General features: G+C 44.1%; 1 protein-coding gene across 3 annotated transcripts in view; it reads right to left on the reverse strand.

The window, feature by feature from the left end:
* Positions 1 to 16,499, reverse strand: part of OSTN (osteocrin) — a 68,014-nt gene that overhangs the window by 34,271 nt on the left and 17,244 nt on the right. The window contains exons 1-2 of one of the 3 annotated variants that reach the window (XM_086843657.1): positions 12,072 to 12,420; positions 299 to 380 (exon numbers count right to left, since the gene is read on the reverse strand). The exons of 1 other annotated variant lie outside the window; for it this stretch is intronic. Coding sequence is in view for 1 of the 2 variants with exons in the window: in XM_023933057.2 (XP_023788825.1) it covers positions 12,072 to 12,098 (27 nt within the window). In the remaining variant the exon portion in view is untranslated. Of the gene's footprint in view, positions 1 to 298; positions 381 to 12,071; positions 12,421 to 16,499 lie in introns of those variants that run through there. One more of the 3 variants, XM_023933057.2, reaches the window with a different exon arrangement.

Consider the following 16,499-nt stretch of genomic DNA (forward strand, 5'->3'; position numbering starts at 1 on the left):
ATATTTCCTAATGGGGAGACCTAATAGGCTGTGGAATAATCACCCAAGGGAGAGGAAGGAAATCCTTTTGACTGAGTCATTTTTTTCTGGACTGGGTGAAGCAAGGAAAAAATGTGCTGGCAGACAGAAAGACTACCAGCTCTGCTGCTCAGAAGCCTAAGGCACTTCTGTTCTCAACAGTTGTAGTTTTATTCAGAACAAAACCATGCTCATGAAAACTTTTTAAATTGTGCATGAAGAGACGTGTGACTTCTGTAACCTTTCCCTTCTCATTCTCAAATTTAATTTATTTACATACATTTATGGCTCCTTCTTGAACTGCATTTGCAGAAGAGAGGTTCCCAGGGCTGAAGTCATGTACTGCCTTTGTCCATCTGATGCTGTGTGGCAAGAACAGATGCAGCTTTATCAGGAACTTGTCCTGATCAGGCTCTGGCCAAGCATGACTAGTTTAATGTGACAGATTATAGAATGAAAGGAGAGCGAGAAGGGAGCAATAACAAGCGCCAGGGAAAGATTAGATTCTCCACACATTTCTGCATTTATTGACCTTTTCTTCTTCAATATACTGTTAGTTCCCCAGATTTGCAGCTCGAGATGGCAGATGAGCTGTCAGGTGCACTGCTTAGGTCATTGATGGTGTTATGAACTCTGCTGGAAACTGATTTCATTAAACAAAATAATGTGGCTTGGCATTTCATATAGCAAATATCTAACTGGCCTTTTTAATTGCTCTTCATACAATTCCTTTGTAATTAGTGACATCTTTCTAATAACTTTTTAGGGACTTAAAAATTTTAAGAATTTCTTGTGGGGTACCAACAGCTGATCTACAGCACCATTCCCTGATGAGCAGTCAGTGTATGTGCATGCAGTTTGGCATCACTGTACATAAATCTGTCCCCAGTCTGCAGAGAAGCAATGTTTTATACTGAATTTTCTTGAAGGCTCACTTGGATGATTTCCTTTCAGCACCCTCCACATCAAGCATTCAATCATAAATTGGACTTGAATTGTAATTTACTCATGAATAAAATACCACCTCTGGGATTTAATCCAGAGAGAAAGTAAAGAACCTAACTACTGCTGGCCAGCAGAGAGAGTTCAACATGCAGGACAGCAGTCTGAAACAAAGCAATAGGCTACAACAGTGCAAGCAGGATTTCCTAACCTTTACAGCCACATTTCTGAAGGAAAAATCTATACTTTGTTTAAAGCACATGCAGGTCTGTATCTTTATTCTGAGGTCTGAGCCCAGGCTGCTGCTCATTACTATCACAGTTTAATCCAGCCAGGAACAAAGCACCACAGTCACTCACTCCCTGACCCCAGTGAGGGGGAAAATTCAAATGGTAAAAGTAAAAAAAAATAAATAAATGGTGAGTTGAGATCAATTTAATAGTTGAAATAGGATAACATTAATAAATTTTAATGAAGAGGAAATTAACAAAAGGAGAGAAATAATTCTCAGGAAGGACAAGTGATGCAAATGAAAACAATAGCTTACCATGGACTGACAGATGCCCAGTCAGCCCCTGAGCAGCCTTGCCTGACCCTGACCTTCTCTCTAGCTTCTTGCTGAGCATAATGTCAGATGGTCTGGAATATCCCTTGGGTCACATAGGGTCACCTGTCCCTGCTGTGTCCCCTCCCAGCTTTCCGTGCACCCCCATTCCTGTCACTGCTGGGGTGAGGTGAGACAGAAAAGGCCTTGTCTCTGTCCAAGTGCTGCTCAGCAACAGGGTTCTAAAACATCCCTGGAGTTCTCAGAACTTCCCAAACCCCAGCTACTGTGAATTTACAATAAAAATTAATAATACTTTATCCAAAACCAGCTCAATTACATTGGTTGAAGCAATGTAGTTTCAGTGATACACAAAGTCCCCACCATTGGATCTGGGTAAGAGTTTGATCACAGTTCAGCTGTAGCATGTTGGAGCCATGCAGCATGTGTGCCTCCACACATTCATCTTGTTAGAACACTTTCAGGCTACAGCACATCTCCTAAGAAACCCCTCTTGCCCCTCATCAGACCTGGTAATGCTTTAAAAAGGTGAGCATTTTGGGGAAAAAAGATTCTCTTCACCAGCCCACTTGCCCCTGGAGGGGATGCTTGGTTGGTGTGGTTTAGACTTTAGCTAGAAGGGTGTAGTGTCATTTGCCATTTTCAAAGAGTTAAATGCAAAATAGCTCCACACTCAGATGGGTTTAATCTCTGCATCTGTGCAATGTGGCTGTCATGTTTTAGCAGCATGAAAGGAGCTGGGTCTGAGCTCTGGGGCTCTTGCTGGCTGGCTTTGGCACATCCTGTCTAACTGCTGCTGAGAGAAAAGGAAATATTTGCCTTGAGCCTGAGCACTAAACACCTCCTCTGTGGTCAGGAGAGATGCAGCTTTCTCCTTGGTGGGGTGGTGATGAGCCTGAGCCATTACCTCCATTTTCCCCCTTTGCAGCAGTAATTGCTTTGCCTTGTGCCCCTCGCTAAGGAGACACTGTGGGGACAGGAGGGCTTCTGAACACTGGGTAACCTGAGCACACAGGCTTTTGGAAAAGGGGCTGGCTCAGCAGATGTGCGAGTGGGGGATGTTTGCTATTCCACCTTAGGCAAGAAATTAATGGCTCTGACTGTGTCCCCTCCTTGTATTCAGCTGGCAAACCCTAACCCGTGGCCACTGTGTGGGGTCAACATCCAGTTATGGGCTGGTTTGTGGCCTGGTTTTCACACCCATGCTTCTGTGCTTCACAGGAATATTCCTTGCAAGGCAGAACAGGTCCCTCTGCCTCTACTGAAGGACAAGGACTTGAATGGGCAGCATAAATTTTATTTCTTGTGCGGAAAGCTAGAGGAGACAAGCCAATTTTGCTTGCATGAGAGATGCAGAAGACCAAGATGCTGATGAGAAATTAAGCCACCTGTGGTCCCAAAACAGATCACAGCTTTATGCTGCCAAGAAACAGTATAAACAGAACAGAGAGATCCTGCCCTGTCCCCCAGCATTGCTGTTGAAGGATTTGGGCACAGTCAAGTTAACAGTATCATCATTCTCTGTGTTGTATTCCAGAAGCTGAAGGGCTGTGATTTTATTAAAACACTGCTGTTGCAAGACCACAAAATAATACACTGACATTTTGAGCTGCACTTAAACCTAATATATATTTTTAATACTACATTTATGTTCCATCATAAACTGACACTGGGCAGAATAAGTCACTATTGCCACTGTGACTGCACTTGAACCTCAAATGGAAAAGGTTGTACTATGTGGAGCCTTGCAAAAGGCCCTTTTCCTATGACAGGGTCTAGCCAGGGATTTGCAGCAGTGCCAGTTCCTCTAGTTTCTGAACACCTCCCTCTTCATTAGACTACAAAGCAAGTTGCCAGCAGGGCTTCTGCAAGCTTCATCCTCTTTCCTTTCCCCAGTTACAGGAACTAGGGAATTCTCCTGTTACAGAGAGAGGATACACAACACCAGGGACTGCAGTGCTGGGAGAAACCCAGCCCTTCTTCAGACACCTTGTCAAAAAAGAAAGCTCCTGCTGCATTCCATGAGGATGGCCAGAGTCACTCTTGGCTTGGTACAGCAGTTCTGCTGCCCTGGCAGCACTTCAGCTCTGTTTTCTTTGCTCTGTCTCCTCTGCCCCATCGGCAGCTGCCAGGGCAGTTTGGTGGTTTGGTACCCAGCAGGAACACACATGCTCAGAACTGAAAGAAACAACAGCAAAAGACTCTGCAGAACTGAGGAGACTTTGTGTTTCTGGTACTGAACAGCCACAGAAACATCTTTTCTTCTTTGCTGCTTTTTTCAGGATGCCCTTAACATGCTTCCTCACATGTGGATTTCATGGGGCATATTCTTAGAGACATCACTTATATAAATCTATAATTTTTTAAAATGACCTCAGGGGCTAAGCTAGGAATCACACTCACTCTCCTAATTTCTCTCCAGATACACACCAAAAATAGGCTGATGCCCAAAGCAGCCTGCACTGCTCCATACACTCGCTCTGGGGAACTGCATGAATGAGGCTGCTGTGAGTCCTCCCTCTCTTTGGGGAGAATCAAGCCTCATTTCCTGATGAGAATCTGTCTTCTGGTTGTGCAGCTGTACCATGAGATCTTCTCTGACAAGTAGGGTTCTGGGACAACACAGCAACTGAAGTACAACAATAAATATATGCTGGGTGCTCAAGCCACTGTAACAATTATGTATAAAATTAAAAAAAAAAAAAAGAAAGAGAGCTGATCATCTTGTAAGGCTTTCTATACCTTATTGCTTGGTCACTCATCCTGAACTGATGAAATAGATATTTCTAATTGAAACATAATGATAATACTAAATGCAGTACCAAGGCCACTTTCATCATATGCAGAAAGGAACAAAACCACTAAGGGGTTTAGAAGAGGACTAGAAACCAGATTCAACAGCTATTTCTGAAGAAATCAGAGATATTTTCAGGACTGCTGTCATTCCTGTTAGTATATTCTGATGTTGGTATTTCAGTACTCCCAGCAGTTTTAGACAGGGATCAGGGTTGCACTGAAAAATGTCTGCACACACCTCTCAAAGCAAGATAGTCCCTAGACATGAACCTTATTCTCTCAACAAAGTATTTATTGAAGCTAAGTGCTTCCCCACTTTACCTGCCAAAAGAGACAAATTATCACACTGACTATCACAAAGTCAGGAAGACGACAAGAAAAAAGTTTTAGATATATATATAATTGCATAGGCCTGGAAAAGGAAGAAATTTCACAAGGGAGAGATAGAGCAGATACAGGACCTAAGAGAAGAACAGATTTGTCACATAAATGCAGTGTGTTCCAAAAGACCCCCAATTTAATACTTTAGAAAAGAGCAATATCCTCTTCATGGCTCACTGGGACTCCCTAAGGAATTTTGGAAAACATTCTAGTAAGACATGCTTTGGCTGATATTATCATTGGTTTGCTGGGATTTGATGTTTTCATTCTTTTTTTCTTTTTGGTTTCTTGTTGTTTTGACTTGTGAGAATGAACACTTGTCTCAAAAACAGGATCTTGGTTACTGAGGAATCTGTTTATTTCAGGCCCTTTTTCCTAACTTGGTATCAGTTGGAACCACTCACTGTTCTTGGTATTTTAGGGGTCTAATTTTAGGCCCTGGTTTTTCAGATCTTGGCCAGAGGCCCCACTTGGTCTCTGCACAGAAAAACTCTATTGGAAGATTTTCTTTTATGTCTGGTGCAGATCCAAAGCTTCTGAAGACATATGGATTTCTTTCCATTGAGCTCCACAGCTCCAGGTCTGGCCTCCTGCTTGTGATACCATTTAGTCTGAGCATCTGTGAAGGGCCTGAAATGGATGTGTGGATCCATCCCACTTCAGGCACTCACTAAGTGAAGAGCTGCTCTGATGAGCTACAGTAAATCTAGTGTCCATGGCTGCACAATCAGGCAGAATTTCTCCATGAAAAGCATTGTTAAACACTGGAATGGGCTGCCCAGGGCTGTAGTGGAGTCACCATGCCTGGAGGTGTTCAAGAAACAACTGGACGTGGCACTTAGTGCTGTGGTTTGGCTGGCAGAGTGGTGTTTGATGAAAGGTTGGGATCCATGGCCTTTGAGGTCTGTTCCAGCCTAAATCACTCTGTAAAGGCAATTCCACTGCCATCAGGAGCCAGCACCCCAGCACCTTCACAATGCAGAGCCAGCACACAGATTCTAATCTTCTCCTGACAGACTTGTGAAGTCCATGCCAGTTCTCTCTGCATCCTCATTTAGCTCATACCATCACTGGTACAAGTGCTGCAAGAAATCTCCAAGGCATGAGCTTTGCAGGAAAGGCTCTGCTCTTTGACAAGAACAAAACTTTCCCATAATAAGCAAACATCATCTTAGCTATCAATGCCAAATCTTAATCCCAGGAAAAAGATAACAGGATGAATTTCTCGTCCAAAAAAACCTCCCTTGTCTCTTCAAGGCACTGATATTCTGCTGGAACTTCCCTACTGCTTCTCCCTCCACGCTGTGTTTCAAACTGCACAGCAGCACAGGTCAGCCCCTGGACATGGCACCACATCCACCAACACATCCCAAGACTGAATTCAGATCTCTGGGGGCAGGTCAGAGTCCCTCAGGGCTTTCCCCATGCACTGCAGCACCCACTGCACAGGTGTGGGCTGGGTTCATATTTGCCACACAAAAGATGAGAGCTGTTGGAAAGCAGAATTGTCTCCTCACCCTGGGGCTTGCACATGATGAACGTGGGGTTGCACTAAGGCAGAAAGAAAAGGCACCTTTGGAGTGTAATGGTGTTTCAAACTACTTTAACTGCTGCTATTTTCCTTTTTTGTCACAACCATCCTCTGTCAAGTGGATTATATGCTACATCTAATTCTGCCCCCCCAAACAAGAGGCATGTGGACCACTGATAGCTAACAAGTGATGGGAAGCAAAACACTGAAGGCCCCTCTTGTAACCAGAGGAAAAGACATAGTAGAAAGGATTATTTGCACAGAACTCAGCCTGGGCTTTCAAACCAGCATTTATAGTTTGGAAAGAACCGAGAACAAAACCTTTAAAATAGTTATTAGGGGTTTTATGGAAACTGGATGAATGGATGATTTAAATTGAAAGCCAAATAAATATTAAAAAAATGATCATCTAAGCCTGGCAGGAAATCTGAGGATCTTTAATAATAAAACTAAAAAAAAATTAGGAAAATAAAGCTTTTGAACTGTGACACAAAGCCTCTGGAGTCCAGAAGAAAAATGTTTCTATCTCAGTAGTAGAGATGCTGTGCTTGAATCAAGGAATAACAATTACTAAAGTACTGCCTTGTTAACACAAACTGCTGTCCTGTGCATTGCACTCTAACCACAGCAAAACACTCAGATAAACCATGCACTAAGCACAAAGATGCATCTGAGAGAGAAGCTGGGATCAGCCAACAATAACACCAAGCTATGCCACTGCGTGGCTTCTCCCACTTTGTTTTATCTAGGAAGCCATGCATAGGGATTTCAGCCCTCAGATGGTCCCAGTGGTGTCTGTGCTAACCACAGGCACAGCCCTGCAGGGCTGGCCTGGTCTCACTGGGAGCTGTGTGTGGCTGCAGAGTCTCTGTAGCTGGACACCTCTCAAAACCAACCCACAATCTGTGGGGGAAATGGAAATCTCCTTGCTCTCATCCCTTTTCTAGAAAAGCAGACACTTACTCCAAGCAGTGACTGCAGCTTCTTTGTACCTGAGCATCTGCACTATAAATGATGCTGTGGTCTTTTTGTAGACACAGTTGTAGGGAATAACAAATTCAGGGCAGAGATGATAATGCTTATGTTGCAAACAGTTTTTATGCCAACCAAACTGCATCTCCTGTGGAGTTTCAAAGGCCTTTTACAAACCAGTAGTAGATGTAAAGTGAGTTTTGTTATTCTAATGAATTTGGTAAATAGGTGAGATATCCTCAGCCTATTATGCACTGATAAATAGGGGAAACTGAGGCTGAAAGCAGTGGAGAAATCAGCCAAACAGTGGGAACTCAGGAAACAACCCAGAACTTCTGACTCATGTGCTTGTGCTCATTTGGCAAACAATCCTTCCATGCAAGCCAATTCCTGGTTCTGATCTTATTGAAGCCAATGGTAGAACTTCCATATATGTGAACAGAGCAAAGATTTGAAATTTCAGTCTGTAATCTGCACTTTATAGGTTTGTGCCTTTATAGATGGGGCAGATATTTCATTCTGCTCTGTGGTTCAGCCAGCTGGATGGTGCTATGTATATTTAGGGCACAATGAGGAAAATAAATAGCAATTAAAACACACACACAAAAAAAAAAATCAACCAAAAAAGTAAAATCCTTTCTTCCATATGGAAGATTTTAGTATTTTTAATGGTAAAATTACTCTTCCACATTTTTGGCACTTTCACAGAAGGAACAGTTGGCTGTGCCCATTAACAGCAGCAGCAGAGGCTGAACTGGTTCTGCCAGAGGTGTGCTCCAGCAGCCTGGCAGCTCCCCACAGCCACAGGAGACAGCTGCTCATGCCCATCTGTACCATGGAAGAGCCAGTGTTGCACCCAGCTATCCCCTCTGCCATCTTCTGGCTTTACTTTGGCTTTTGACAGCAATTAATGCTTTTAGACTCTTTTAAACTATCAGCAGGCAACTACTCTAGCTGATATCCTCAGGGGGAGAAAAAAAAAATGCAGCAAGAAAGTTTTAAAACTTTCTAAAGATGAAAGAAGTGGAGATCTGGTCCCATCTACCCATCACCTGTAATGGAGGAAAAAAAGGAAAACCCCTGTATTTCATTCAGGTCACCTCTTCTCCAAGGCCCTCACTCTGTCAGTGCAGAAACACTGCTGGATCAGTCAGGGATTATCTGCAAGAGGCTTTATGCCTTCCCAGTGAAAACTCAGCTATTTTGTTCCAGTGTATACACTGATGAACACCACCACCACTTTGGAACCCCGAAGTGAGGGCAAATTCAGGGTAACTGCTTGCCCCAGCCATTCTGGAATGAAAAAAATGTCAGAGGTAAAACTGCTTTGTGTGTAAGGGATGCCAGCAGGACAGGAGGGGGATGGATCCCTACTGCAGCTGAGACTGCCTTGGGCAGAGCAGATGAGCCACCCTGTTGAACACGCTGTCTCCTCCTTCCACAGGTGAGGCTCCAGCCAGCACACTGCCTGTGTCTGCTCCACAAGTTATGTACAGACAGAACTCTCCCCATTTCCCCATCACCTTGCTGCTCCTGTACACATTTGAGGGAACCCCCAGCAACTCCACCTGGATCAAGCTGACTGTGTCACCATGTGAGTACAGTACACATTTTATTCACCCCTGCAAAGGAACCAAGGCCCTGTAGGTCAGCAGGGTGGGGCAGGTACACAGCAAAGGGGGGAACATGTCACCTTAAAAGTTCTTCCACAAGAAGTGCCTTATCATCCCCCCAGTTCCCGGATTCTCCGAGTGAGAACATGTTAGAACATCCTGCCTCTCCCCCAGGGTAGAAATTTTCAGTCATTGAACAGCTCAGGCTTCAGCAAAGCAGGGTGTACATGTGTAAACATGCTCACACAACAGTAATGTCCAAATACTCCCAAACCCTAACGACATCAAGATTCTCTTTAATTATTGTATTTTTAAACCCTTGATTGTCTTGTGGTGGAGGCCTGAGAACCATTGGAGACCTTGGGGTGTGGAGGGGTGCCAAAGACAATTGTGGCCTGGCAATATTTGCCAGTTGGACTACGTGATTTTTTTTTTTCATTCTCAGTTTTCTTTTTCCCTGTTCTCTTTTCAGATCCTGTGTTCTGGCTTCTTGGGGTCTGCAAATGCCCTGATATAGAAACTGCAAAGCCAGACTGCACTGCTGCATCAGTCCCTGCAACTGAGAGCCAATGCAACAGTGAGCAGCAATTTGAGATACCAGGAATCCTGCCTTTAACAGCCTGCACTCACCACAATTCCCATTGAACTTTGAAGGCCCAGGTTTGTTCCTGTTTGCACCTTTTCACCTTTAACAGCTACCCCTCACTTATATGAGGAATACAGTTTGGAATCTGGCATTCATTTCCTATTCTAAAGAAAGAAAAAGAAAAGAAAAAACAGTTTGGATCCAGCTATCTTGCAGGCTGAAATTCTGTTCTGCGTTTTTTCTTTCCAATGCTGCAGCCTCCTCTGCTCCTTCTGCCTATTTTCAGATGAACTGCTGAGATGCTGAAATTCAAACTACATCAATGTGCATCATATCTATCACTCACAAAGACTGTGTTGGTGCAATATCTTCCTACCCACCCTTCCTACATCAAATCCTCTAAAATCTAAAATCCTCTGGGTGCCTGACACAGCCAAGACTACCAAGCAAGTACGACTGGAATTCTGCACAGAAGAGGGTAAGTGCAGCAGCAGCTGGTTCTTGTGGCTGCTGCCCATCATGGAGATGTTCAATACTGCCTTGAACTCAATCCCCAGCTGATCTGCCAGCACAAAGCACCAAGACCCATCCTTGGGAAAAGATACAGGGTGTGAGGTGAAAAGATGTTGATCTGCTCCAGCTGGCAAGGAGGCAGCGCTCACTACCAGCTGCACACAGAAAGGAAAGCTGGAAGGGTGTTTTGGATCTCACAGGCCCTCACCATGGAGAATGGCTGAGATCAAAGCTTTTATATGTAATAATCTTGAGACACTGTCAGCAGCAGAGGTCTGAGGGGAATGGCTAAAGCAGGAGGAGGACATCACAGACCCTAATAAGCAGCAATCACATAATTGTTTGGGACAAACTGGGGCTGAAGATGAGCTCCTCCATAGAATCTGATCAACATGAGATATCTTGCCAGGGACTGAAGGGACACATACAGTCTTGGTGCTCTCAGAACAAGACATGAAATAGCATAGGTGGAGAGCCTGAAGATTCCCATTTCCTGCAATTCTTGCAAAAGACTCTCTGTGGCCAGTTTATAATCAGTTTGGTGCCATCTCTTTTCTGAACTCTTTCGTCTTCTCCTCATGAGTCAGCTCCTGCAGTACCTGAAGCAAAACAGATCCACTTTTTGATAAGGAAAAACTTGTCCTTATACACTGGTTTTATCTTTAGTAACCTGAGCCAGCAAGATACCTAAATACCAGGTGGGCTTTCACAATCTTGCTGAGAGAGCAGGAAGGGGAAGCCTTGCTGGAAGGCAGAGCCTAGATATACATGGCAGTATGGACATCCCTGCTCCACCCTCTGCTGTCCCCAGTAACTTTTCAGGACTTGATCCACTAATAGGACACAGAATGCAAAACACTTGGAACTCATGGTCTTATTTGGAGACTTTGTCTTACTCCTCACCCAAATTAAACTGCTCTTCTGTGAGCCTTACCAGGAGTTTCACAGAATTTTGGTCACTCTTTTCAGAAAGGAGGAAAATACTCCATCATCTGGATATGCCACAAACATCAAATGAGGATCAGCTTACATGAACAAAAGCAGAAGCACGCTACATCTGTGCTTTTCCAAATTATCTGGCAAAAAATAAGTATACTGGGAAAGAACAGATAGATGAGGACAAAACAGAGGAATTTTTTCCTCACAAAACGCATTCTTAATAAATAACTTGACTCATTTTGCTAAGAATAATTTGACTGGAACATTTGACTTCAACTGTTTAAAACTTTCATTTTCCACTTGCTCTTCATGCACAGATTCTGTGACAATTTAACTTGTTTTTACTGGGTTGGGGGACCAGAATTACACCTCAGCATTGCACTATTAAGCAGCAAAATTACCATTGTTCCTCTTTGTGTGCCTCCTCTCTGTTTTAGACTTCTTCACTGGTATGCAATGTATTTCTATCCAAACAGAAATCCTAAAGTGCAACTGTAGGGTAAGATATAAAGTCCCCTACGTGGCTGATCTGGACCACACAAAACAAACTACCGCAGCAAAAGTTGCTTCCTAACCTCCTACCACTCAGCAGCAGAACTAAATTCAGAAAGGAATTCAAGATGGGCTTCCTTCCCCTCACTTTTCCTTTTCCCTCATTTTTCCTTTTCCTCCAACCTATGCAGCTTCCACATGCACAGTTTCATTTGTGGAAGTTTTTAGCTCATCTATCTGGGTCACATATCTGTGGGTTATACCAGTGCAAGTTAAATACTTAAAAGAACTGTGGGGGTTTGCACAGCATTTCTGCCTGGAGCAAAGCTCCTGATGGCATGCAGGCTCCATCAGAGCCATACACCCTACAAACTGCTCAGGCACAGAAAGCTGATTTCCTTGCCATCTCCCACGGCTTTTTCTTTTCCTCACAAGATCTGTTGTCAGAGGAAGGGAGTTCAGAGCTTCTTTCCTTCCACCGGTGGATTGGTTTCACTTTGCTTCACTTTCCACATTAATGGAAATTGCAGGTGCACTTCAACCCAAATGTTAACTTCTTCAATCAGCACAAAAGACTACACGCACTTGGGGAGAAAAAATATTCATCCGTTCATGCAATCTTAGCTTTCAAGGGGAAATGTGCAGTGGAAAAAGAAGGAATGATAGGGGAAATTAAATTAAAATGCAGGAAAAAGAATATTAGTAACAGAAGGGAACTTTTACCTGTGGTGCTTGCCAAGATGGTTTCATGATGCTCAGTGAGAATACACAGGTGTACAGGAAGCCCAGCAGACTATCCCAGTGCGATGCCGAGTTGCCAGGTTCCAGGGAAGTTGTCCTGCAACTGTAGCCTTGGAGAACTTAGCAGCTGAGTCCAGCTCTGGTCTGGGTGTCTCTCTTGTCCCTTATCTCCCCAGGCTGGCAGCACAGCCCCTGGGGCATTCCTGCCATATCTCCTGGTTCTCCTGCCAGATGCTCTGTGGCACCTCCCAAAGTGAGGTGGGGATGCAGGGCTGCACTCCCTGGCACGGCACAGGGAGCTCTGGCAGGAGCTTCCCCAGCACTTTGTGACAAGCAACAGGGGAGGCTGTTTGCTCTTACAGTCCAAATTGCTTGCTCACATCTACAGAACTGCCCAAACACTGCCAGCCTGCACTCAGATAATTTCCAGAGCCTTATTACTGTGCACTGCAGTTCTATTTCCAGATATTTCACCAGTTCCTTGTACAGAAGCATGAAACCATCCCTATCCCCACAGGTCACCTGCCTAATATACCTGGATTGTACTGACATTAGAAGAGAACAGACAGTGTTTGAACACCCAAAGCTGCACCACTGCTGTTTCAGTTCATATTAAAAAACCCCCAGAGAATTTGCTAAAACACCGACCACACATAAATATTGTATAAAAATTATTTTCACATCCTTTTCCACTCCTTCCCATAAGTTCACTGGAGTGGCAAGGTTTCTGATACAGACTCCAGCCCTTGGAATAAAACTTGGCAAGTTCCACATCACTCATTTCATACAGCAGAGTGCTACATGACATCAACAGCTTCCAGCCATACCACTGACACAAGGAAAATAATTCTTCCTGTTAGCAGTGACCTTCCAAGGTAGCGTGCTAACAGCCTTCCTTTATTTCATTGATTTTCCCAAATCATCATCAGAATTTCTGGTAATAGGTTCATTAGTCTCACAACGAAGAGATGATTAATACATCCACCAAGAGGAGAGCAGGAGGAGCTACAAAGAACATGAGAACACAAGGATGGTGTGATGTGAATGACAGATCAGCCTGGGTCACAGGTGGTGCTGCCTGCTGTTGTTCCCCCCTCTGTGCTGTTATAAATTGGGGTGCAATCAGGCTCACTCCCATCTGACCTGACTGACCACTGCCATCTGATCATGGACCTTGCCCAGTTCCAGGCTCTGGACACAGAATTTGTTCTTGAAGACCTCACAGCTTTTCCACTTTGCTGCACACAGTTCAGCTCACCACGTGCTGTTGACTTTCAGCCAAACAAGCCCAGTTATTGTCACTGCCCACACTCATCTCTGCCAGCCAAACTCTGCCTACCACCACTCACCCACATCAGGGAGAAAAATGCTCCTGCTGAGGGAATTTCCATGTGGGGCTGACACAGTCCCACAGCAGATGAATGTGGAATAACACATCAGTGAACCAGTACTGCTGAAAAACATGGAGAAGCCACTTGCTGCCAGGCCAGGCTAATGTGGCAGAGCCCCATGTTCTGTGACACAGGCACAACAGTTTGTTCAGGGCTAGCTCAGGTCTCTGACTTGGTACTCAGTAAATACTAGCCCAATCAACCCCTTGGCAGCATCCTCCCACACTGGGGGTGTTTTAATAAAGATTTTTAAGGGAGTGATCTGTTTTGTCTCAAATTCCCTGTGTGGCTAAAGTCTCTCTTACTTGCTTTTTCTATTTCTGGCTAATCACCTTGCAATGGACACAAATGCAGCTGAAAACTTACCAGCCTTGGCATTACCTGAAATCACTATTTTCCCATTTTTGTCAATTCCACGTCATTCCCCCTATCTGTAACTAGAAATAATGTCTCTTGATAAAGTCTCCTGAGTGGTTTGCTTAGAATGCAAACCCATCAAAGCACATGTTCATAAAAATTGTCTTACTTTCTCAAGTAAAGAGCAGCAACTTTGAACAGGTTTTAAAACAACAAAAAAATTAAAAAGCAATAAAAATTGTACTGAAATAACAATTGTTGATATCATGGCATCGTGACCTCTTGAAGGCTTAGACCAATGCTATCTATCCATGCTTTCACTCCTGCATATTTCTAATTTCAATGTACTGTATCTACATCCTACCAGACTGTGGACTCTGAAGAGTGTTATTTTTCCATTTCTCTTACAGGATGAGATTGCAGAGAGCAAGTACCACAACAAACTCCTGTGTGCATCTCAGAATCTCGAGGAGACAGGAGTACACCCAGAGCAAGAGGCCCCAGGCTCAGGGGACTCAGCAGCAGCTGGACCATCTGTGCTGCTCTCCTGCCATGGTCATGTTTAATACTTTCCTGAAGCTACACCTGCATGCCAAACTGAACAAATTCACATCCTCAGCACCGGAGAGAAGCAGTTTTAATGCTCTCATGCAATCTTCTCTGGCTTGCCTTTGCTGTTTGTAGCATCACTACGGAAACCAAACGTGACACTGGTGATCTTTATTCAACATGTGCCTTCCCCAGACATGATCTCAGCTAACTTGTGTATCACCTAAGCCAGCCCATTCTCTCCCATACAAATGCCCAGGAAATCAGGTTGAACTGGAAGGATGATAGCTGTGACTGGATAATTTCTGTGTCTTGTGCATGAAGAGCTGCAGGCCTTTGGAGCTGCAGCACCTGTGGTGCTAAACACAGTACATGGTGTGTGCTTGTTATAAAAATAATAATAACACCTCTTGCTGGAAGGTCTCAGTACACTGCACAGCAGTGGGATATAATTACCTACCAGAAATGGAGACAAAAGGATGGGATGTGACTCCTCTAAGATCATCTACCTAACCTGGAACAGCCATCAATCTCCCAGTTCAGGACTTCTGTGTCCCTACCCAATGCTTCCTCCAAGTGAGCCTGGCAATAAAACACACTGGACTAGATAAAAAACCAGCCAATTCTGTCTTAAATCCAGGCTCTGCTAGACCCTTCCACAGCAGCTGGTACTTTCTTTTTAAAGCACTCACCCTAATTTCTGAATAAAGTGATCACTGTGTGCCGGTCCTTGGTGTCAGTTACTGTCTGTGGAAAAGCAGGGTTTCAGTTTTGTAAAATCTGAGGGGAAAAAAAACCCCAAAAAACCCAACAAACCAACAAAACCAGAACTCTTTACTTTTGATTCAAATTCCTGCAGAAATTATTCTGGCTTGCTTCTTAGCCTGTGAGCCAGCAATGGGTATGGGATGAACTTTTCATGGCAATATTAAAGTACAATCAGCAGTTTTCTGAACTTGGAATTTCCTGCACTTTCCCACATGATTAACCTGTTTGCTGGGGATGTGTGAGCTTTCCCAATTCAGAAGTGGATTCACACTCAAGGCTAAGCTCTGTGATCACCCACACAGCTACATCTCACACTCTGGACGCAAAGTGCAGCTGATTCACACGGAGAACCACCAGCCATGCAGGGCAGCCCCTTGGCTTGCGGTCAGGCTGGCCCTCCTGCATCTGGCTCCAGCCACAGGGTGAGGCAAATGTGAGTTTATGTCACTTTTTACAGAGTGGCCAGTGGCACCAGTAAGCCACTGTGCACCACCCAGTGCAGGAGCCACCCCTGGGAAGGCTCTCACCTCTCTGCAAAGGCAGAGTGTCAGACCTATGCAGTAAAGAAAGCTTCACTAAGACAACAAGACCTTACATGAAGGGAGAGCTGAGCACCTGCATCGAGACAGTGATTGTGACTCAGTGATCTGCAATAATTAGTCAAGTCACAGCAATGTGAGCATTTATCCAAACTCAAGTGATTTCCCAATAGTTACAAGAAGCCCAAAGCACAACAGAAGGAAAAGCTTCTCCGTTTCCCAGAATCTCAAATACCAAACTCAGGTTCCCCTCCCTCCCCTGGTAATGAAAAGGAACATTCAGGGGTATCTTTTTATCATAAAACCAGTACTTCTCTAATTGCTCCACCATAAGAGTTTTAAAAGTATCATTCATTTAAACAGCTCCTGAAAGCACTGAATCTGTACTAATGAAGATTAATAGCAGATTTGCAATAACAAAGCTTGGAAAGGGTACTTGTAGATAATAACATCTCACCAAAAATACATTTTCAGCTGTACATAACTAATTCCATGGCTGTCCACTGCAGGGTTTCTTGGTCTTCAGAAATAAATGTATTGCAGGCTGTGGTGTGGGGACCTCAATTTCTGTGCAAGACAAGACTTCCCTGTTATAGGATTTGCCATGTTATCAAGGCACTTATGCACCCTTGAAAGGGAAATATAGTAGAGTTTTACACAACTAACAATCACTATTCCACCTTGCAGCATGAAGCTGTTCTGCACAGATATTAAAGGTGGAAGCTGATTTCCCTCTGTTTCTCTTGTTAGAGAGGTCAATGCACCTCATTTCTCCCACATGTTGTTCCTGCTCAGGCTGACACTTG

This window comes from Cyanistes caeruleus, chromosome 10, assembly GCF_971803275.1.
Source record: "Cyanistes caeruleus chromosome 10, bCyaCae1.hap1.1, whole genome shotgun sequence".
Lineage (NCBI taxonomy): Eukaryota > Metazoa > Chordata > Aves > Passeriformes > Paridae > Cyanistes > Cyanistes caeruleus.